At 42.1% G+C, this 25,123-nt stretch overlaps 1 protein-coding gene across 2 annotated transcripts in view; it reads left to right on the top strand.

Moving 5' to 3' along the window:
- The window catches only part of LOC133630518 (transmembrane protein 88), a 39,393-nt gene extending 21,748 nt beyond the window's left edge, over nucleotides 1–17,645 (top strand). The window contains exons 1-3 of one of the 2 annotated variants that reach the window (XM_062022209.1): nucleotides 5,094–5,138; nucleotides 5,459–5,753; nucleotides 15,475–17,645. In XM_062022209.1, coding sequence (XP_061878193.1) covers nucleotides 5,460–5,753; nucleotides 15,475–15,702 — 522 coding nt within the window. In that variant the 5' untranslated portion in view covers nucleotides 5,094–5,138; nucleotide 5,459 and the 3' untranslated portion in view covers nucleotides 15,703–17,645. Of the gene's footprint in view, nucleotides 1–5,093; nucleotides 5,139–5,458; nucleotides 5,754–15,474 lie in introns of those variants that run through there. The other variant, XM_062022162.1, reaches the window with a different exon arrangement.
- The last annotated feature ends 7,478 nt before the right edge of the window (nucleotides 17,646–25,123 follow it).

Here is a 25,123-nt window from a genome sequence, read left to right as displayed (position 1 = left end):
GGAGTTTGTGTGTCCCAATGATCCTAGGAGCTATGTTGTCCGGGGGATTTATGCCCTCTGGAAGGGTCTCCCAAGACAAACTGGTCCTTGGTAAGGGATCAGACAAAGAGCAGCTCGAATACCTCCATGAAAAATAAAAACGAAGGACCCAGATTTCCCTCGCCCTGACGCGGGTCACCTGGGCCCCCCTCTGGAGCCAGGCCCCAAGGTGGGGCACGATGGCGAGCGCCTGGTGGCCGGGCCTGTCCCCATGGGGCCCGGCCGGGCACAGCCCGAAGAGGCAACGTGGGTCCCCCGTCCAATGGGCTCACCATCCATAGCAGGGGCCATAGAGGTCGGGTGCAATGTGAGCTGGGCGGCAGCCAAAGGCAGGGCACTTGGCGGTCCGATCCTCCGCTACAGAAGCTAGCTCTTGGGACGTGGAACGTCACTTCGCTGGGGGGGAAGGCGCCTGAGCTATTGCGCGAGGTGGAGAAGTTCTAGCTAGATAGTCGGACTCACTTCCATGCACAGCAAGGGCTCTGGAACCAGTTATTTCGAGAGGGGCTGGACTCTCTTCCACTCTGGCGTTGCCAGCAGTGAGAGGCGACGGGCTGGGGTGGCAATTCTTGTTGCCCCCCCGGCTCAGAGCATGCACATTGGAGTTCAACCCAGTGGACGAGAGGGTAATTTCCCTCTGCCTTCGGGTGGGGGGACGGGTCATGACTGTTGTTTGCGCTTACATGCCAAACGGTAGCTCAGAGTACCCATCCTATTTGGATTCACTCGAGGGAGTACTTGAGAGTGCTCCCCCGGGTGATTCCCTCATTCCACTGGGGGACTTCAATGCACAGGTGTTTTGTTATTGGACTTTTGTGCCCGTCACAGATTGTCCATAACGAACACCATGTTCAAACAAAAGGGTGTCCATATGTGCACTTGGCACCAGGACACCCTAGGCCGCAGTTCCATGATCAACTTTGTAGTTGTGTCATCGGATTTGCGGCCTCATGTTTTGAACACTCGGGTGAAGAGAGGGGCGGAGCTTTCTACCGATCACCACCTGGTGGTGAGTTGGCTGCGATGGTGGGGGAGGATGCCGGACAGACCTGGCAGGCCCAAATGCATTGTGAGGGTTTGCTGGGAACGTCTGGCAGAGTCTCCTGTCAGAGAGAGTTTCAATTCCCACCTCCGGAAGAACGTTGAACATGTCACGAGGGAGGTGGTGGACATTGAGTCCGAGTGGACCATGTTCCGCACCTCTATTGTCGAGGCGGCTGATTGGAGCTGAGGCCGCAAGGTAGTTGGTGCCTATCGTGGAGGTAATCCTAGAACCCGTTGGTGGACACCGGCGGTGAAGGATGCCGTCAAGCTGAAGAAGGAGTCCTATCGGGTTCTTTTGGCTCATAGGACTCCTGAGGCAGCGGACAGGTACTAACAGGCCAAGCGGTGTGCGGCTTCAGCGGTCGCAGAGGCAAAGACTCGGACATGGGAGGAGTTCGAGGAAGCCATGGAAAACGACTTCTGGGCGGCTTCGAAGCGATTCTGGACCACCATCCGCCGCCTCAGGAAGGGGAAGCAGTGCAATGTCAACACCGTGTATGGTGAGGATTGTGTTCTGCTGACCTCGACTGCGGATGTTGTGTATCGGTGGAGGGAATACTTCGAAGACCTCCTCAATCCCACTAACACGTCTTCCTATGAGGGAGCAGTGCCTGGGGAATCTGTGGTGGGCTCTCCTATTTCTGGAGCTGAGGTTGCTGAGGTAGTTAAAAAGCTCCATGGTGGCAAGGCCCCGGGGGTAGATGAGAACCGCCCGGAGTTCCTTAAGGCTCTGGATGCTGTGGGGCTGTCTTGGTTGACAAGACTCTGCAGCATCGCGTGGACATCGGGGGCAGTACCTCTGGATTGGCAGACCGGGGTGGTGGTTCCTCTCTTTAAGAAGGGGAACCGGAGGGTGTGTTCTAACTATCGTGGGATCACACTCCTCAGCCTTCCCGGTAAGGTCTATTCAGGTGTACCGGAAAGGAGGCTACGCCGGATAGTCGAACCTCGGATTCAGGAGGAACAGTGTGGTTTTCGTCCTGGTCGTGGAATTGTGGACCAGCTCTATACTCTCGGCAAGGTCCTTGAGAGTGCATGGGAGTTTGCCCAACCAGTCTACATGTGCTTCGTGGACTTGGAGAAGGCATTCGACCGTGTCCCTCGAGAAGTCCTGTGGGGAGTGCTCAGAGAGTATGGGGTATCGGACTGTCTGATTGTGGCGGTCTGCTCCCTGTTTGATCAGTGTCATAGCTTGGTCCGCATTGCCGGGAGTAAGTCGGACACGTTTCCAGTGAGGGTTGGACTCCGCCAAGGCTGCCCTTTGTCACCGATTCTGTTCATAACTTTTATGGACAGAATTTCTAGGCGCAGTCAAGGCGTTGAGGGGATCCGGTTTGGTGGGTGCAGGATTAGGTCTCTGCTTTTTGCAGATGATGTGGTCCTGATGGCTTCATCTGGCCAGGATCTTCAGCTCTCACTGGATCGGTTTGCAGCTGAGTGTGAAGCGACTGGGATGAGAATCAGCACCTCCAAGTCCGAGTCCATGGTTCTTGCCCGGAAAAGGGTGGAGTGCCATCTCCGGGTTGCGGAGGAGACCCTGCCCCAAGTGGAGGAGTTCAAGTACCTCGGAGTCTTGTTCATGAGTGAGGGAAGAGTGGATCGTGAGATTGACAGGCGGATCGGTGTGGCATCTTAAATGATAAATGATAAATGGGTTATACTTGTATAGCGCTTTTCTACCTTCAAGGTACTCAAAGCGCTTTGACAGTATTTCCACATTCACCCATTCACACACACATTCACACACTGATGGCGGGAGCTGCCATGCAAGGCGCTAACCAGCAGCCATCAGAGGCAAAGGGTGAAGTGTCTTGCCCAAGGACACAACGGACGTGACTAGGATGGTAGAAGGTGGGGATTGAACCCCAGTAACCAGCAACCCTCCGATTGCTGGCACGGCCACTCTACCAACTTCGCCACGCCGTCGCCGTCTTCAGTAATGCAGCCGCTGTATCGATCCGTTGTGGTGAAGAAGGAGCTGAGCCGGAAGGCAAAGCTCTCAATTTACCGGTCGATCTACGTTCCCATCCTCACCTATGGTCATGAGCTTTGGGTTATGACCGAAAGGACAAGATCACGGGTACAAGCGGCCGAAATGAGTTGCCACCGCCGGGTGGTGGGGCTCTCCCTTAGAGATAGGGTGAGAAGCTCTGCCTTCCTCCAAACGGACCGTTTGGAGGAAGTACATCGGAAGGCAAGATCGTTCTATAAATATCTCAGCATTGCCTCCATGCCTTGATTTCAAATGTTCGTGACTTATGCAGATCCCAAATGCACAACAGCAAGTACCAATCGGTAAGAAAAGTTGGTTTTGCATGATAGGGCCCCCTTGAAGAGTCCCATCACAGAATCAAATATGCTCGAAAGTTTAAGTATTAAAAAAAACGTGTGCCGGCCATTAATATCCCCTGTGCCCAACTTAGATTTTAGAATTAAATGGAAAAGATATGTAAATAAAAAAGACCATGTCAAACAAGAAAACTTTATTCATTTATACTGTTCCTTCTTAGTGTGCAATAAAATCACTGTATTTTCCGGACCATAGGCACCGGATAATAAAGCACACTGCAGATGAGCGGGTCTAGTCAGGTCTATTTTCATACAAAAGGCGCACCGGATTATAAGGCGCATTAAAGGGGTCATATTATTATAATTTTTTTCTAAATGGAAAACACTTCCTTGTGGTCTACATAACATGTAATAGTGGTTCTTTGGTCAAAATGTTGCATAGATTATGTTTTACAGATCATCTTCAAGTCGCTTTCTGACAGTCGCTTCAAGATGCGCCGTTTTGTGGGCGGTCTTATTTACGTGGCTCACCTTCGCCAGCGTCTTCTCCCTGTCATCTTTGTTGTAGCGGTGTAGCGTGCAAGGACGGGAGTGGAAGAAGTGTCAAAAGATGGAGCTAACTGTTTTAATGACATTCAGACTTTACTTAAATCAATAACGGAGCAGCATCTCCTCATCAGAGGCTCACTAGTGCAACAACAACAAGGCTGGAAATGTGTCCCGTGAATAACCGTCCGACCGGAACTCTCTAATAACTAAAGGGGTTGGGTGAATAATGTAAAATCACTACACCGGTATGTTTTAGCGCTTTCATGGCGAGTTTACTGACCGATATAAGTAAGAGCTTTACACTACTTTATATTAGAAATGGCAACAGCGGAGGATGGATGTCCCATAACAAGGAGATGGAGAAAAAGAAGAAGCTTATCGACTACGGTGTCGCCACGTACTACAAAGGCGGACACGCGCAATTTTCAGGATTTATGCAGATCCCAAATACAGATCAGCAGGTACCAGAAGGTAAGAAAAGTTGCTTTACATAATATTGCGAAACAAAACGCCAGATAATATGTCTTACCTTATACACACACCATAATAATACTCGTATCATGAAGCACAGTACAATCCATCAAGCGGTGCGGCTTCATAGCTTACCAAAGTCGTACTAAAACGTTTTGATGGATTTTTGAGCGCCGTGTGTAATGTTCTATATTTTCAATGGAACATATAAAATGTTGGTGTTGCTTATTTGAGTCACATTGCCATCATAGGGCAGTCTACATGTATCTCGTATGTGTGACTGCCATCTACTGGTCAAACTTATCATTTCACAGTGTACCAAATAAAATTGCTTCGAGGTCGGTAAGCACAACCGGAGTTAGTCCGTACATTAGGCGCACTGGGTTATAAGGCGCACTGTCGAGTTTTGAGAAAAGGAAATAATTTTAAGTGTGCCTTATAGTCCGAAAATTACGGTAGGCAATTAATTCAAAATAACCAATAATCAACCAATACAAAAAGAGCTTTGCTGTGATCACGTGGCGTCTCGTGAACGCAGGCGAGGGTGGCGCGCCTCTCTTTCTCCTCTCTCTCCCTCCCCTCGTGCTCAGCAGCTCTCACCAACTGGCAGGTGATTATTTTCTCTCTCTTATTACCGCTCCAAAAACCGCCAACATAACTTATATCCTATATTCATTTAATATTTTTTTTTAATGAAACGACAGCAAGTAAAGACTTCTTAGGGGATTTGGAATATACTTTATCAGGTAAGTGGAGACTACAAGGACTATTTAGTTACTGTTTGCTCAGCTTATTGATGGTATTGTAAGATGGATGTGCAGTATGGATGTCATTTAATGTGCTTTAGCGTGTTTTGGGATGAAATTAAAATACATTAGCTTTAGTGGCAAAGCATTGATCAATAAGATGGTGTGTGCGTGTGTGTGCTTGTGTGTGTAACGTCCTTATTTCGATTCAATCTGATGACTTCCTGATCAGCCATACCTGATGAGGCTGACCCGTCCTAATTAAAAAATCTGTTTACCGTGTCTTCTGATAGTGCTGACTTTTCTCTTTCTCCTCCCAGGATGTGCGGCATGGACGTGGACCTGGACGATGGAGGCTCAGGCGAGGAGGACAAGGAGGAAGAGTTGTGGATGGGCGAGCGGGTCAAGATGCTTCCCCCTCCAGTGGCTCACAGTGGAGGCTCGGCGTGGGGCAGCCAGAGAGGACGGTGTGGCTGTCTGGCATGCGGGGCAGCTCTGGTCTTTTGGGACGTGTCGGTGGTTCTGGCTGGTGCCCTGCTCCTGGTCGGGGTTTTCTTTGTGGTGCTGCTGCCTGCTGCAGTGCCGCTCTATGCCGGGTTCCTGTGCCATTCCAGAGTGAGTGACGAGCACCTCTTTATATTCTCGAATGACTTGTTTGTGCTTTATATTGTGAATAATTATTGTTAAGGTCAGTAAACTTTATTTAACTGGGAAGTACATTATGACACAAGACATGGGACCCAATATGGACCCCTGGGGGACACCATTTTGAATAGACAACATATTTGAAGGCATCAACCTGAACCTTTTGTTTCCTACCTCTCAAATAGTTGCCTTAAAAGACATGCCGAGATCATTATATATTATATGAATGTAACATTTTCCACCAGGAAGGTGAATATGTTATAGAAGTGTGGACTCTCACTTGTAAATAACTGGAAATTACATTTGTGGCGCACCCTAGGGGTTGGGCTCCATTTTGCTTTGTAAGACATGCTATCATGCATGTACCGTATTTTTCGGACTATAAGGCGCACTTAAAATCCTTTCATTTTCTCAAAAATCGACAGTGCGCCTTATAACCCGGTGCGTCCAATGTACGGAATAATTCTGGTTGTGCTTACTGACCTCGAAACAATTTTATTTGGTACATGGTGTAATGATAAGTGTGACCAGTAGATGGTAGTCAAACATAAAAGATACGTGTAGGCTGCAATATGACGGCAGTAAACAACACCAAAACTTTAAACATTCCATTGAAAATAAAGAACATTACACACGGCGCTCAAAAATCTGTCAAAATGTTTTAGTATGTCTTTGAAGGCGCACCGCTGGATGGATTGTCGGCCCATTACAGCTACCATAGTCAGAGATACAAGTATTACTATGGTTTGTGTATAAGAACCACAAAATGGCACCCATTAGTAAAGATATTATTTGACGTTTTGTTTTACAATATTATGAAAAAACAACTTTTGTAACCTTCTGGTACCTGCTGATGTGTATTTCAGCTCTGCATAAGTCCTGAAAATTTGCGCAGGTCCTCCACTGTAGTCCATGCCGATGCCGTAGTCAATACGCTTCTTTTTCTCTATCTTCTTGTTATGGGACATTCATCCTCTGCTGTTGCCATTTCTAATATAAAGTAGTGTAAAGTTCTAAGTTACTTATATCTTGCCATGTAAGTGCTAAAACATACCGGTGTAGTGAGTTTACATTATTCACCCAAGGAACTTTAGTTATTGGACAGTTCTGGTCAGACGGTTTTTCACGGGACACATTTCCGGCGTTGTTGCACTAGTGAGCCATGGATGAGGAGATGCTGCTCCGTTGATGATTTAAGTGAAGTTTGAATGTCATTAAAACAGTTGGCTGCATCTTTTGACACTTCTTCCACTCTCGTCCTTGCACGCTACACCGCTACAACAAAGATGACGGGGAGAAGACGCTGGCGAAGGTGAGCCACGTAAATAACACCGCCCACAAAACGGCGCATCCTGAAGCGACTGTCAGAAAGTGACTTGAAGATAATCTGTAAAACATGATCTATGCAACATTTTGACCAAAGAACCACCATTACATGATATGTAGACCACAAGGAAATGTTTTAAATTTAGAAAAAAATCCTACTATGACCCCTTAAAGGCCTACTGAAATGAATTTTTTTAATTTAAACAGGGATAGCAGATCCATTCTATGTGTCATACTTGATCATTTCGTGATATTGCCATATTTTTGATAAAAGGATTTAGTATAGAACATCGATGATAAAGTTGCAACTTTTGGTCGCTGATAAAAAAAGCCTTGCCTGTACCGGAAGTAGCGTGACGTCACAGGTTGAAAGGCTCCTCACATTTCCCCATTGTTTACAATGCAGCGAGAGCGATTCGGACCGAGAAAGCGACGAATACCCCATTAATTTGAGCGAAGATGAAAGATTCGTGGATGAGGTACGTTAGAGTGAAGGACTAGAGTGCAGTGCAGGACGTATCTTTTTTCGCTCTGACCGTAACTTAGGTACAAGCTGGCTCATTGGATTCCACACTCTCTCCTTTTTCTATTGTGGATCACGGATTTGTATTTTAAACCACCTCGGATACTATATCCTCTTGAAAATGAGATTCGAGAACGCGAAATGGACATTCACAGTGACTTTTATCTCCACGACAATACATCGGCGAAGCACTTTAGCTACGGAGCTAACGTGATAGCATCGGGCTTAACTGCATATAGAAACAAAAGAAATAAACCCCTGACTGGAAGGATAGACAGAAAATCAACAATACTATTAAACCATGGACCTGTAAATACACAGTTAATGCTTTCCAGCTTGGCGAAGCTTAACAATGCTGTTGCTAACGACGCCATTGAAGCTAACTTAGCAACCGGAACTCACAGAGCTATGATAAAAAACATTAGCTATCCACCTACGCCAGCCAGCCCTCATCTGCTCATCAACACCCGTGCTCACCTGCGTTCCAGCGATCGATGGCGCGACGAAGGACTTCACCCGATCACAGATGCGGTCGGAGGCCCGGAGACGGAGGAAGTCAAGGTGAGGTCGGCGGCTAGCGCGTCTGCTATCCATCTCAAAGTCCTCCTGGTTGTGTTGCTGTAGTCTGCCGCTAATACACCGATCCCACCTACAACTTTCTTCTTTGCAGTCTTCATTGTTCATTAAACAAATTGCAAAAGATTCACCAACACAGATGTCCAGAATACTGTGGAATTTTGAGATGAAAACAGAACTTTTTGTATTGGATTCAATGTGTCCGCATACTTCCGTTTCAACGATTGACGTCACGTGCATACGTCATCATACATAGACGTTTTCAACCGGAAGTTTAGCGGGAAATTTAAAATTGCACTTTATAAGTTAACCGGGCCGTATTGACATGTGTTGCAATATTAAGATTTCATCATTGATATATAAACTATCAGACTGTGTGGTCGGTAGTAGTGGGTTTCAGTAGGCCTTTAAGGCGCCTTATAATCCGATGTGCCTTTTGTGTTATGATCCGTTGCCGGGATCATTTTTTGTTCTGTTAGTTTTGACTACCTCTGTTCTGTTTTCTGCACCCCTGAGTTTGTGTTTCAGTTGCCATGACTGCAGATTAGTTCCACCTGCCTCTGATTAGTGTTTGGGACGCTCACCTGCTCCTGGGCACTAATCAGAGAGCTACTTATTCCCGTTTCTCTCCACTATCAGTGTGGCTTCCTTGTTTGCATCACGCAACAGCTAATGACGGCTATAGTTTTGATTATTGATTCCTGTTTGGATGCTAACTTCCACGGTAGGCTCTTCCTTAGCTTTGCCGCCCTTGCTATCGGCACGCTTTTGTTTTTCCTGTTCTTCCTGCATGGTTTATGCAAATAAATAATTTCCTACCTGCACGCTTCGTCCGGAGTTTTCCGTCTGCATCTTGGGAGAACGACCTCCGCATAAACATGCGACCGAGTTGTTACATTTTGTATGAAAAAAGACCTGAATAGACCCGTTCATCGGCAGTTCGCCTTATAATCCGGTGCGCCCTATGGTCCAGAAAAAACGGTAATATATACAGATCAAAGTTTTATAATCGTAATAAATGATGTACAATTAGTTGCTGTAAGTCTTGCCCGTGGCCCTGCAAAGACATTTTGCTATATAGCGGCCATTTTTTTGTTCTACCAATCATGCGTACATTTGACACACATACTGTATGCTTGTCAGTCCTCTAAAGATGTGTACCAAATTTAGTGGTCATTCGACAAAAAAGCATCAAGTTACAATGGATGTTTTGTAGAACGCGTTGACCTGTGTGAGAAATTTCAAGTCAATCAGACTTATGCGGTTACACTGACATAAAACATAGAAGCGGTGCATTTGTTAAACTTTGCCCCTTTCTGTGTGCATCTTTTTTCGAATGAGGTTTTATAAAATGTGACAATTGCCTTTAGAAGTACAGCCCTTTTATGCAAAGTATCTCCAATTTCAGGGCCCAATAGCATTTGCACAATAGATTTAGATGATAATTCATACATTGATTTGCATTTGGAACAAAATTAATTTTATTTTTTTACAAAATGTATCATCCAGTAGGTCCAGCCTTAGTTGTTTAGTGGGAAACACTTATGGGTGTTGATAATAGAGTTTCTATGGAAACGACCGACTAGCACAACACAAGTGCACACAATTTAAAGGGAAATTAACCCTTTTTTGACATTGCAGTCAAAAGGCGCGCAATTGCAGCCAGATTTGGTCATGGTAGCTTAAAAACAGTGCTTGGTCTCACAGGAGCTTCTTGTGACCAAAGATGGACTACGGCAGATATCAAACACTTTCTTCTTCCTTCATTTAAGTTTTGTTATATCATTATAGTGACTCTAAATATAAGATCACCTCTTTTTTTTCCCAAGTCACGTTTTTAGTACGGTATTTTTACAGTGACAGGAAGAAAAGCTCTGACTAAGACAAACCGTTTTTTCCCATGACAACTTTTTGTAATAGTGTTTGATCGGAAGCAAAGCTCTGACTAAGATGACCACTTTTTTCTTTTTTTTTCCCATGACACGTTTTTGGAATAGTATTTTTCCAGTGATGGAAAGAAAAGCTTTGACTAAAACAAACCCTTTTTTTTCCATGACAAATTTTTGGAAATTTATTTTTACAGTGACGGGAAGAAAAGATCTGACTAAGACGACACTGCTTTTTCGCTCTAGGACAAATTTTTGTTATGGTATTTTTTCAGCGACGAGAAGAAACGCTCTGACTATGACGACCACTTTTTTTCCCCCCCATGACATATTTTTTGAATTGTATTTTTACAGTGACATGAAGAAAAGCTCTGACTGAGACAAACCCTTTTTTTTTTTTTTTTGGAATATCATGTTTTAATTATTAGAAGAAAAGCTATGACGAAGAAGATCCTTCTTTTTTTCAAGACATGTTTTTTAGAATGGTATTTTTTCAATAACAGGAAAAAAAGCTTTGACTAAGAAGACTTTTTTCCCCCCAAGACATGTTTTTTTTAATTTTTTATAGTAATTTTCAATAGTGTGAAAAAAAGCTCTGAGTAAGATGAACCATCTTTGTTCCCCGAGACACATTTTTGAAATAGTACTTTTTTCAACAATGAGAAAAAAAGCTCTGACTAAGAAGACCCCTCTTTTTTTTTCCAAGACATGTTTTTGGAATAGTATTTTTTTCAGTGAAGTGAAGAAAAGATCTGACCAGCTTGCAAAAGAGTCAGTTGTCGCCAAGCTCAGTGCAGTCCAAACCTGGATGTAAGATTACTTTCAAGGCAGGGGTCGGCAACCCAAACAATTTTGAAAGAGCCATATTGGACCACAAATACAAAAAAGTAATCGGTCTGGAGCCGCAAAAAATTTAAAGACTTATATAAGTGTTATAATGAAGGCAACACATGATGTAAGTGGCTAATTAGCTATATTAGACTACTATCAAAATGACTATGTGTCGCAGGCTGACGCAAATCTTCATTGACAGAAATGTTGAAATGTAATATTTATTCAATAAATTTTTACAACATTGGAAAACATTAGTAAAACTTCTCAGAGGGTGAGATAACTCCTGGAAACGACTGTCTTAGAATGACCAAAGGTGTAGATGTGTGTGTCCAAGTTAAAGGAAACGTCAGGCTGTCTTCTTCTAATGGATTTATTACAATCTTTGCAAGCTGGCCAACGTTTGCCGTGGTCTGGAACAACATGACGCACAAACAACTATCAGAAATGTAGCCAATATTGCATACAGATAATGTGTCATGAAACATTGGAAAGTAAACTAAATACACATAAGTAAAGAAAATTAAATGAGCTCAATATACCTACAAATGAGGCATAATGATGCAATATGTACATACAGCTAGCCTAAATACCATCGATTAGCTTGCAGTCATGCGGTGACCAAATATGCCGGATTAGCACTCAACACAAAACGATAACATCAACAAAGCTCACCTTTGTGCATTCACGCACAGCATACAACCTTTGGTGGACAAAATGAGATAAGGAAGGAGTGGCATAAAACACGTCTTTCTGTGGCAGCATTGGAGAAAGTTGTACATGTAAACAAACTGTTGAGTCACAGTCCACACAACGGTGAGTACAAAGGTCGCTGAAATTAGTAGGACAAAACGTTGTTCGTGTCGTGTTTGTCCTCCTACAGAAACCATATTACAACAAAAAACATATTTTTCACCACATTTTTTTTCTATTTCCATACATATTTGGAAAAAAGCTCCATGGAGTCACCAGGGCGCAGCTAAAGAGCCGCATGTGGCTCTAGAGCCGCGGGTTGCTGACCCCCGTTCTAAGGGGTCAAAGGCAGTCTTTTATTCGGGTCAATATGTTACTTATTTTACATTGTATTTTTGTTATATCAACACAACTAAATTTCGGCTCACTGCTACCATGACGACGGCATGTGATGATCCATTGACGCTATGCTATGAAGCTTTCGTCACACAGTGTCAACATAAATGATCTGCTTGTCTTCTACGTGTTTCACACCGTGCACTTTGCTTCTGGTGTCCACCTCAGGGACCAATAGAAACAGTTCTACCTGAGTCCTGCTGTCAGGTCCTCCTGTGAAGATTTACCGCTACGTCCTCGAACAAGCTGACATATTTCACTGCCGCGTGGGGGTTTGGAGGACGTCTCAGTGGGCAATAAACACGAGTAAGGCACTAAATATACGCTCCTCCGGATCATCCCAGCGTTGCTCCGAGTTAATTACACTTCTGTGATATCAAGTTTGTGAGTCAGGGAGCGACAATAGATGAAAAACCGAGGGAAGTAGAATGGAGACCCCAATCATGGACGGCTTTGAAAGATTCCTGACTGGTCTCGTGTTTCTCCGGTGGTCTTTGCAAGTTTCACATCTTTGATATTGATACTGTTTCAAGAGCGTGGAAGAGATACCAGGAGTTATTAAGAAGGGCAGAAGGACCACTCTCTGCCTCCTTTGAAGAACTTCACCTTGACGACTAAGAAACGCTGTCATCACTCTCCTTGTTCCGATAGACATGTCTTTGTTAGAAAGTGATTTATTCAATAAAAGTGGTTAGCCTGTTGGCCTGGAAGTCACAACAAGCGGCGTTAAAAACCCTATGACTGGATCGATTATTTCTGTCTTCTGCAAATGTCAAACCAAATACAAAACCTCAAAAGCGACCTGCTTGGAAATGAGTTGGCAATCAAGTGAGCTGTAACAACGTTAATTGCGACGAGACTTCCTACCTCGTTATGCACAGCTTGCAGCCACTTTGGCACCCGCGTTTCCAGTGTGAGCGACAGGAATTGTGCAGCATCATTTCACACACATTGGTATCCCCAAGTAGTCCACAATTGGGCACACGACCCGTATATATGAGACGACTCTGATTATAAGACAACTATGAATGTTCTCATTCATCCAGGTCATTGTCCTCTCAGGGCATTCAATCGATCGCAACTGGGCTGTTTGGTTTGTCTTGACCAAGCTAAGTCTATGAGCATGAACTGGTGAAGCCTACTCCAATGAGAGGCCAAACGTCTTCTAAGACAAACCAAACAGTCCAGTTGCGATCGATTGAATGCCCTGAGAAGACAACCCGTCTTTCAAAACTCCTTTGTGTAAAAAAAGTAAATAGCTGGACACTTTTTAGAGACTCTGCTTTATTAATTAGCATGATCTTAGAGTCCATCCATCTTCTTCCGCTTATCTGAGGTTGGGTTGCGGGGGCAGCAGCTTAAGCAGAGAAGCCCAGACTTCCCTCTCCCCAGCCACTTTGTCCAGCTCCTCCCGGGGGATCCCGAGGCGTTCCCAGGCCAGCCGGGAGACATAGTCTTCCCAACGTGTCCTTGGTCTTCCCCGTGGCCTCTTACCGGTCAGACGTGCCCTAAACACCTCCCTAGGGAGGCGTTCGGGTGGCATCCTGACCAGATGCCCAAACCACCTCATCTGGCTCCTCTCGATGTGGAGGAGCAGCAGCTTTACTTTGAGCTCCTGGATGACAGAGCTTCTCACCCTATCTCTAAGGCAGAGCCCCGCTACCCGGCAAAGGAAACTCTTTTCGGCCGCTTGTACCCGTGATCTTGTCCTTTCAGTCATAACTCAAAGTTCATGACCATAGGTGAGGATGGGAACGTAGATCGACCGGCTCAGCTACTTCTTCACCACAACGGATCGATACAGCGTCCGCATTACTGAAGATGCCGCACCGATCCGCCTGTCAATCTCACGATCCACTCTTTCCTCACTCGTGAACAAGACTCCGAGGTACTTGAACTCGTCCACTTGGGGCAGGGTCTCCTCCCCAACCCGGAGATGGCACTCTACCCTTTTCCATGCGTGAACCATGGACTCGGACTTGGAGGTGCTGATTTTCATCCCAGTCGCTTCTCACTCGGCTGCGAACCGATCCAGTGAGAGCTGAAGATCCTGGCCATGTGAAGCCATCAGGACCACATCATCTGCAAAAAGCAGAGACCTAATCCTGCAGCCACCAAACCAGATCCCCTCAACACTCTGTCTGCCCCCAGAAATTCTGTCCATAAAATGATCATAGAGTTAACGCTAAAACTTGTTCTTTGTTATTTGATGTCTTTCTAATGACCTATAACCTCTATCACGGCTGCATCTCCCTTGGTCGCTGGTGTGAGTGACAGGAAGAAAAGCTCCGGGAGACAAAGTTTAACGCAACCTGTTGGTTTACCTGTCTTAATCTCTACACCCTGAAAACTCGTCTGTTTCAGCCAACTGTCTATGGAGAAAATATAGCCTTGTATTTAGGTCAAAGTTTTGAGTTTATGAATTAAAGCTGATGTCTTAGAAACAGAGGACCGTGACCCCCATGGGGTGTGCAGATGTACTGCAGGGGGGCCGTGAAATTTTTGGTAGATTTTTAAAATGTTTTATTTTTTGTATATTTTCCCCCAAAAAATGTTTCCACACACTTGAACAAAAACATGAATAGATAGATTTAAAAAAATACTGAACCAACACACTGTCATGTAGTTGAATGTGCATAAATAATTATATTATTACATTCATGTTAGCACTTGAGATTGCTAGCAATTAGCATTTTAGATGCCAGCTAGTAATTAGCGCTCTAGTTGCCAGCTAGCGATTAGCGGCACAACATTGGTATTATTTGAATATTGTTAGTATTGCACAATAACAAGGTACCTTTAGGATAATTTTAATCAGAATCAGAAATACTTTATTGATTGATTGATATTAATCCCCGAGGGGAAATTAAGATTTTCAGCACAATCCCATTCAAGAGCAGACAAACATTACAGGGAGATCGAACATAAAATAAATATTCAGTTTAAGCCTGGGCCTCTGGAGAGGGTCCAGACTGAGGCAAAGTAAAAAAAACGTCATAGCCATAGCACACATAAGCATGTGTGTAAATGTAAAATATTAATTTAATGTAATCAATTAATATCAATTTAATGTAAAATACAATCATAATTCCATACAAGATATACAAATAGGGGGTCCATGTTCCTTATCTCTATCAGTTTGGGAGGTCCTTGGCCTGGAAAAGGTTAAAGTTATTAGTAGTGTGACACCATTAGCTTCATTCTTGTTCCCCTTTCAGGCTTAGCAAAAAGCCTCCCCAACATTTCAAGCGCTTGTGCTGCGTTCCTGTGACCATTAAATCATTACAGTACAAAGTGTGTAGCCCTAGTGTGTCGTGTGTGTGTTGATTGACAGCTCAGAGAGTTGCTGACAACTTCTGTCATCCGCCGTCACGCCTCGCTACGATGATGTCGCTCCTGATCCCAGACCTCCTCCAAGGTGTCTCTTATCACCCCCTCCCTCCCTTGTGTGTCTTTACAGATTCTGAAAGGCTCATCGGCCATCTGCGGTTACCTTGACGACAACAGCAGCTCGGCCCTTATCATTCTCGGCTTTGTGATGATGTCGCCGCTTGTGGTGGCGGCGGCGGTCGTCTTCTGTGGGTTGCTGCGAAGGTTCCGGCTGCTGCTTCTCATTCAGCCAATCACGCGTGCACGGTACCGGGGGCGCCTAATGGACTGGGTGGGGGGCGTCCGCGCTTGGGTCTGATTGCTGAAGAGAGGAGGGCGAAATAAGACACAGAACACAAGGCCCAAATAAAAGACAGACTATAATACACAGATTATAAAACACATAATAGTAGACACAGGTTATAAAATGCCCTGCGATGAGGTGGCGACTTGTCCAGGGTGTACCCCGCCTTCCGCCCGATTGTAGCTGAGATAGGCTCCAGTGACCCCCCCGCAACCCCAAAAGGGACAAGCGGTAGAAAATGGATGGATGGATGGAGGTTATAAGACACTTAATATCAGACACATAATATAAGACACAGAATAATTAGACATAGAATATAGGACAGAACATTTAACACAGAATATCAGACACACTATAAAACACAGAATATAAAACGCAGATTATAAAACAGAATATAAGACACAGAATAATATAAGATGATGGCTATCAGACAGTATATAATACAGACACTATAGGACATAGCACATTAGCCACAGAATATAGGACAGAACATATAACACGGAATGACAGACGGAATATAAAACACTCAAACTTCAGTGTTGCCGATGCAAAAGTTATACTTTTTACGAAAAAAAACCCATTGAACACACATAATATAAGACACATAATATTACAAACAATACTAAACCGAATATAAAACACAGTTTTTAAAACAAACTATGAGATACAGAATATAATCAAAGAACATAAAACAGAATATAGGACGGGATGCTATACAAAAAAAAAAACGATACAGACTGTAAAACACAGAATATCTGACAGAATGACGGAATATAAGACAGAATATAAAACACAAAATATAAGTCATAGCATATAAAACAGATTATAAAATACAGAATATAAGACACATAATATTAGACACAGAATATAGGACACAGACTATGAAATACATAATACACACAGTATAAAACAGAAAATAAGACATATAATATAAGACATAATATAGCAGTGGTCCCCAACCACCGGTCCGGGGACCAGTATGCATTTGCTACCGGACCGCACAGAAATATTGTTTAATTGATGAACTATCGCATTTTCTCCAACTCAACTGTCTCCTGTCCCACTAAACACAAATAAGCTTGTTAATAGGTGTATATTACAACTCCTTTGTTATAATACACGGGACAATGCACATTAATGGACATATCAAATGTTAATGTGCCAGACTGTAGCTAAAGGATAATTTTTTTGCTGTTTTTATCTGCTACACGTAGAAAGCCGGTCCGTGAAAATAATGCATATATTAAACCGGTCCCTGGTGGAAAAAAGGTCGGGGAACCCTGTAATATAGGACACAGAATATAAAACCCAGACAATAAGACATTGAATATAAAACAGAATATAAGACCCAAACTATATGAGACAGAATATAAAACAGAACACAAGACCCAGAATATAAAATACATAATATAGGACACAGAACATTAGGCACGTAAAAATTAGACACAGAATATCAGACAGACTATTAGAAATGGCGAATAGTAAAATGGTCTCTACTTATATAGCGCTTTACTATGCCTGGAATGGTACCAAAAGCGCTTTACTTTATACATCACATTCCCCCATTCATGGCGGAAGCTGCCATGCAAGGCGCTAGATACGACCCATCAGGAGCAAGGGTGGGTCATAGTAAAAGTAGCAAAAGTAAGTAATAAAAAGTAATTTAGGAACACATTATTGGGGGACTATGGAGGAACATAATACTGCATAACAATGACTAAAATAGACCTCTGCATTAAAAAAAAAAATCTGACATTCGCCATTTAATCCATATTATCATGTCATTTTTTAATGGGTCAGTGACCCACTTATAGATCCTCCAGACCCTCCAGTTGAGAATGACTAGTTTAAGGCGTTACTGTGATCACCATGGAGACTATTTGGCTTTTGTTCTCGCTTGTACCAAACAAAGCAAGCACACAATACCATGTGGAGGACTTCTATCAATAAAAGAGAATTCTGAGGTATCCCTTTTGTGATGTGACCTTTTTAACAAGGGAATTATATTCAACATTCAACCCACCCACACACACACACACACACACACACACACACACACACACACACACACACACACACACACACACACACACACACACACACACACACACACACACACACACACACACACACACACACACACACACATACATTCTTGTATTTGTTACCTTCTTGAGACCTTTGAAAAGTGCCTACCTCTTTAGGACCACCCTTTCTAGATATATAAATATTTGTATTTCCAACATTAATAATTTATACATACTATGCAAATATAAAAACACTTGTTGTAAAAAAATTAGTTGGAATTTCACAAGAAAAACTTAGAATTTTGGCTGTATTATAATAAAAGTCGTAATTTTACTCAACGCAAGTCAAAATTTTACAAGAGAAACTGAACATTTGTGCAATATCATGATAAAATTTGAAATTTTACTCAATAACAGTTGCAATTTTACAAGAAAAGCTTAAAATGTTGGCAATTTTATGAAAACAGTCGTAATTTTACTCGACAAAAGTCACAATTTTATTAGAAAACTTTTAAATCTTGGCAATATTATAATACTCATCTGAATTTTACTTGGCAAAATTATGACAAAGGTCATAATTTTTTCTAAAAAAATTTCACTATTTTACAAATACAAACAAAAAAATTGGCAATATTGTGATAAAAGTCAGAATTCTATATGACAAATGTCACAATTTTACGAGAAAATATTACACTATAACAGAAAAAGAAAGAATATGAGAAATTGTTCCCAATTTTATGAGAAAAAAGTCGGCACATTGTGAGAAAAAGACTGCTTTTAGTTAATAATTTTTTTTTTTTTTTTTTGTAATTGGTTTTTAATCTTCATTATTTACTTAAAGTTATTACAGTATGTCTCTATATACATATTTAATGTACTTTTTTAAATGAATTTTGGCCAAAGGGGGCGCATTTCACTTCAAATTTTTACACACACTTGTTATTTCATATGTTGACCAGAGGGGGAGGACTTTTAAAACCGACACAAAGTCAATTTGAAAAATCCTTTTTGGGACCACCCTAATTTTGATTAGGGAACACCAAAAAATGGATTACATTAGAAAAGACAGATTGAAAATAATAATACAAAAAAAAAATGTTTTCCAGCGGGCCGGATGTTGGACTTTGGAGGGCCGTAACCGGCCCGCGGGCCGTAGTTTGGGGACCCCTTATCTAGTCGATGATAAGCGCTAAATAAATGCAATCCATTATCATTAGTATATGATTAGCTACTGACGTAACACGACGTGACTCACATTTCGACATGTTACCATTGTAGCTCACTACAATGCCATGTTGTCTTACATTTCGTGTGATTCAACAAATCATTTAGAAATAAATCAATCAATCAATCAATCAATGTTTATTTATATAGCCCTAAATCACAAGTGTCTCAAAGGGCTGTACAAGCCACAACGACATCCTCGGTACAGAGCCCACATACGGGCAAGGAAAACTCACCCCAGTGGGACGTCAATGTGAATGACCTTGGAGAGGACCGCATATGTGGGTAACCCCCCCCCCCCCCCCCTCTAGGGGAGACCGAAAGCAATGGATGTCGAGTGGGTCTGACATAATATTGTGAAAGTCCAACACATCAGCGAGAGTCCAGTCCATAGTGGGGCAAGCAGGAACCATCCCGAGTGGAGACGGGTCAGCAGCGTAGAGATGTCCCCATCTGATGAACAGGCTAGCGGTCCACCCCGGGTTTGGAGCAGAGTAGAAAAGAAAAGAAAAGAAACGGCAGATCAACTGGTCTAAACAGGGAGTCTATTTAAAGGCTAGAGTATACAAATGAGTTTTAAGATGAGACTTAAATGCTTCTACTGAGGTAGCATCTCTAACTTTTACCGGGAGGGCATTCCATAGTATTGGAGCCCGAATAGAAAACGCTCTATAGCCCGCAGACTTTTTTTGGGCTCTGGGAATCACGAATAAGCCGGAGTTCTTTGAACGCAGATTTCTTGCCGGGACATATGTTACAATACAATCGGCAAGATAGGCAGGAGCTTGACCGTGTAGTATTTTATACGTAAGTAGTAAAACCTTAAAGTCGCATCTTAGGTGCACAGGAAGCCAGTGCAAGTGAGCCAGTATAGGCGTAATCAGAGGTGTGGACTCGAGTCACATGACTTGGACTCGAGTCAGACTCGAGTCATGAATTTGATGACTTTAGACTCGACTTGACAAAATGTAAAGAGACTTGCAACTCGACTTAGACTTTAACATCAATGACTTGTGACTTCACTTGGACTTGAGGCTTTTGACTTGACATGACTTGCTACTTTCCCCAAAACCCAAAGATTAAAAAGTTGTTTGGGAGCGCTCCGTATCTTTCATTTTCTACGTCTGTGTCTATAAGCGTGTGTGCTGCTTGTCAGCTGGTGTGCTGTCAGTACAATAGCCAATCAAATTAGATCTACGTTGTTTTCATCCCACAGCTCTCATCCAATCAAATTGCAGGACAACCACCGAACATGAGTTGTCAAACAACGCAGCAGTGAGAAACAATTATGCCAAAGTTGGTTTCGTTCGGGTATAAAAACTACGACTTGGTCAACAAAAAACGAATTGCCGTATGCAAATCACGCAGTTCGAATATTACAGACGGAGACGCAACAACTTCCAACTTCGTTCGACATTTGAAGTTCCACAAAGAAGGGTACGTTTTGAATGTAAGATAACGTTTATTGGCTAAGTAACATGACTTTTATTTGCTGTGTAGTTAAATCAGTGAGGCTGTAAACTCACTGCTAACGTTATAATCATAGACATCTTATAAGGGTACGCAGCATTGAGCGCTACTGCCTATTGGCACAGACGAGACGCGGCGCCGCCATCTTGGAGTGGTGATCCGCTCCACTCAGTGCAATTCATTTGGCAGGAGCAATGAACTGTCAGCGAATTTAATTCATCTTACCTCACTGAATACCACTGATTTTCACGCGCTTTTTTTGTCAAACGTGTAGCTATGATAACGGACACATGTTTTGGCGTTTTTATTATTCATAGTTTGCTTAACAGTAGTATAATATTCTTATACGCTATAAATGGCCAGACGTCCGAGATCAAAACTGGGAATATAATCCCACAGAAGGGGGAAAAAAACGGCCAGCTATTTTTAAGTTGAAGAAACAATATGATTAGGTTATATATACATGCGTATATCCTACATAAACAATGTATGAATACATTAGATATCTATATATCTTAGGGACCTATAGACTGCAGCAGCAGAGAGTTTATTCTGTCTTGACACTTTGTATTGATATTTTCTATTACATTCTTCCCTTAAATGATCATGTTTACAGTGATTGTTTTATATGTATTTTTTATGTATGTCGCTTTGAATAAAAGCGTCTGCCAAATACTTAAACATAAACATATATAAACACCTGAAAGTCTTTATATCAGCTAAAACCACCAATCTGTTTCACTGGATTCAGAATAAAACCAAATGCTGTCTTACCCAACAATGTTAGTATTTGAATATTGTTACTTGAAGACTTATTCCTGGTTACAATTATACTGTTAAGAAAGTATTGTCTTATATTTTGCCTAAAATGAGAATGCATCATAATCAGTGGCGGCTGGTGAATTTTGTTTTAGGTGGGGCTGAAAGTTTGTAAACCAAACCCCTGTAGGGGGGTCATCTCCCCCGGAAGATTTCTTTGTGATTTTCACATACAAATATTGAAGATCTTTGCTCCTTCTCAACTCTGTGGTTATATTATTTTCATAAAATACAACCAATAGTATGTTAATGTTTGTTTTTGCAAATGTGTTTATTCTGTAAAGGAATGAGTTAAATGTTTAAAATTGTTTAAACTATTAAAATGACTGGTTAATAGTGCTATTATGAATTGCAATGTCAGCACTATTTTTTTCCCTGCAATTTCAAATGCACTTGTTTTAATAAATAAATACAGCGTTTTAAAAGCATACACAATCTGTGTAAAAATATTAGTCTGTGGTTAAAAGGACTTGAAAGGACTCGAAACTCAAAATGCAGGACTTGGGACTTGACTTGAGACTTTCTAGTTTTGACTTTGGACTTGACTCGGGACTTGCCTGTCTTGACTCGGGACTTGACTCGAGACTTGAGGGCAAAGACTTGAGACTTACTTGTGACTTGCAAAGCAATGACTTGGTCCCACCTCTGGGCGTAATATGATCAAACTTTCTTGTTTTTGTCAAAAGTCTAGCAGCCGCATTTTGTACCATCTGTAATCTTTTAATGCTAGACATAGGGAGGCCCGAAAATAAAACGTTACAGTAATCGAGACGAGATGTAACGAACGCATGGATAATGATCTCAGCATCGCTTGTGGACAAAATGGGACGAATTTTAGCGATATTACGGAGATGAAAGAAGGCCGTTTTAGTAACACTCTTAATGTGCGACTCAAACGAGAGAGTTGGGTCGAAGATAATACCCAGATTCTTTACAGAGTCACCTTGTTTAATTGTTTGGTTGTCAAATGTTAAGGTGGTATTTTTAAATAGATGTCGGTGTTGAGCAGGACCGATAATCAGCATTTCCGTTTTCTTAGCGTTGAGTTGCAAAAAGTTAGCGGACATCCATTGTTTAATTTCATTAAGACACGCCTCCAGCTGACTACAATCCGGCGTGTTGGTCAGCTTTAGGGGCATGTAGAGTTGGGTGTCATCAGCATAACAGTGAAAGCTAACACCGTATTTGCGTATGATGTCACCCAGCGGCAGCATGTAAATACTAAAGAGTGCAGGGCCAAGAACCGAACCCTGGGGAACTCCGCACGTTACCTTAACATAGTCCGAGGTCACATTGTTATGGGAGACACACTGCATCCTGTCAGTAAGATAAGAGTTAAACCAAGACAAGGCTAAGTCTCTCATCCCAATACGCGTTTTGATACGCTCTAATAAAATATTATGATCAACAGTATCGGAAGCGGCGCTAAGATCAAGAAGCAGCAACATAGATGAAGCATCAGAATCCATCGTTAGCAATAGATCATTAGTCATTTTTGCGGGGGCTGTCTCCGTAGAGTGATTTGCCCTGAAACCGGATTGAAAAGGTTCACAGAGATTGTTAGACGCTAAGTGTTCATTTAGCTGCTTTGCTACAATTTTTTCGAGGATTTTCGAGATAAACGGAAGGTGGGACACCGGCCGGTAGTTTACCAGGAGATCAGGATCGAGGTTAGGTCTTTTGAGTAGAGGATGAATAACCGCTTTTTTGAATGCTAGGGGAACAGTGCCAGAGGAAAGTGATAAGTTTATAATATTTAATACTGATGGACCTAATAATACAAAAAGCTCCTTGATAAGTTTCCCAGGAATTGGGTCAAGTAAACATGTTGTTTGTTTTGTCCCATTTACACATTTTGACAATTCCTCCAATGTTATTTCATCAAAGAGAGAGAAACTATTTTGGAGGGCAGTGTCCGTCGTATATACAGTCGTATTTGTGTTAATAGAACCCAGTTGTAGCTGAGATGCATTGTCTTTAATCTCTCTTCTAATGACTTCAATTTTCTTATTAAAGAAATTCATCTGCTGAGTGGGTGGAGCTACTGGGAGAAGTCCCTTGTTGGGTTAGCGATGCTACCGTACTAAACAGAAATTTAGGATCATTTTTGTTGAGGTGGATGAGATTTGAGTAATATTTAGCTTTAGCTGAGGTAAGCATGCGTTTATAAGTTATTAAACTATCACACCATGCTTGATGGAAAACCTCAAGTTTAGTCGCACGCCATTTGCGTTCCAGCTTTCTACATGATAATTTCTGGGCTTTAGTTTCTTCTGTAAACCATGGGGTACGCCTTTTAGGGGCCCTTTTTAGCTTTAGCGGTGCTACAATATCAATGGTGTCGCGCAGGGCGTCATTAAAGTTGTTAGTGAGGTTATCAATAGAGCCCACATAATTTGGGAATGGTGTTTATAAGAGTGTTTCAGTAGTGTATGTAAGAATGTTTCAGTAGTGTTTATAAGAGTGTTTCAGTAGTGTTTATAAGAGTGTTTCAGTAGTGTATGTAAGAGTATTTCAGTAGTGTTTATAAGAGTGTTTCAGTAGTGTATGTAAGAATGTTTCAGTAGTGTATGTAAGAGTATTTCAGTAGTGTTTATAAGAGTGTTTCAGTAGTGTATGTAAGAGTGTTTCAGTAGTGTATGTAAGAGTATTTCAGTAGTGTTTATAAGAGTGTTTCAGTAGTGTTTATAAGAGTGTTTCAGTAGTGTATGTAAGAGTATTTCAGTAGTGTTTATAAGAGTGTTTCAGTAGTGTTTATAAGAGTGTTTCAGTAATATATGTAAGAGCATTTCAGTAGTGTTTATAAGAGTGTTTCAGTAGGGTGTGTGAGAGAAAAAGGTTTCAGTTGTTTATGTGAGAGCATTTCAGTAGTGTATGTAAGAGCATTTCAGTAGTGTTTATAAGAGTGTTTCAGTAGTGTGTATAAAAGAAAAAGATTTCAGTTGTTTATGTGAGAGCATTTCAGTAATGTATGTAAGAGGTAATTCTGAATAATGTCCCTAACGGCCCCTCATAGAAATACATGAACACACACACACACACACACGCGCGCACACACACACGCGCGCGCACACACACACACACACACACACAAACACACACACACAAACACACACACACACACACACACACACACACACACACACACACACACACACACACACACACACACACACACACACACACACACACACACACACACACACACACACACACAGAACACAGAACACAGCCAGAGCAGGCTGCAATTCCTAAGACAAATCACCTTAATACGCTCTCATTCCGCTAATCAATAGTAACAATGTGTACGGGCAGAACAAGGGACTTAATGGCCGCAGCGAGGTTTATGGTCGGTTTCATCACATGAGCGACGTCCTCATTTAGAAACATTACATCTGTTGACCTGCAACCTTTCATTGTCCACTGAACATGCTCTTTTCTTGTTGATCAAAATGATAGCGGAATCTGACAACAAAGCTCTTAAAAAGGCTTTAAATTTAATTCCTGAGACGCTCCCAGCAGCCCACACATTTCCACTAGACCAGCAAATTGAATTGGTTCAGATAATGAGCACTTATGCATGCAGGAGTGTGTCAAGTATATACATAAAAAAGAAAAAGTTAGCCACAATGTGTTCTGTATATTGAAATAATATGAAACACATTGATTAAAGATATATATATTTTCTTTCTTTGATATACCAGATGTGTTTGTGTGCATAAAGTTTTAAGATAAAAACATTTTTTAAACTATTTTCTGTATTTATTTTTGTGACTTTAATGATAACCCTAACTATAAACTTGATTCTTGTGCAGGTGTCGGCAACCCAAAATGTTGACCAATATTGGACCAAAAATACAAAAAAAAATCTGTCTGGAGCCACAAAAAATTAAAAG

The sequence above is a fragment of the Entelurus aequoreus genome, linkage group LG01 (genome assembly GCF_033978785.1).
Source record: "Entelurus aequoreus isolate RoL-2023_Sb linkage group LG01, RoL_Eaeq_v1.1, whole genome shotgun sequence".
In the NCBI taxonomy this organism is placed as follows: domain Eukaryota; kingdom Metazoa; phylum Chordata; class Actinopteri; order Syngnathiformes; family Syngnathidae; genus Entelurus; species Entelurus aequoreus.
This window is presented reverse-complemented; position numbering and strand designations above follow the sequence as displayed.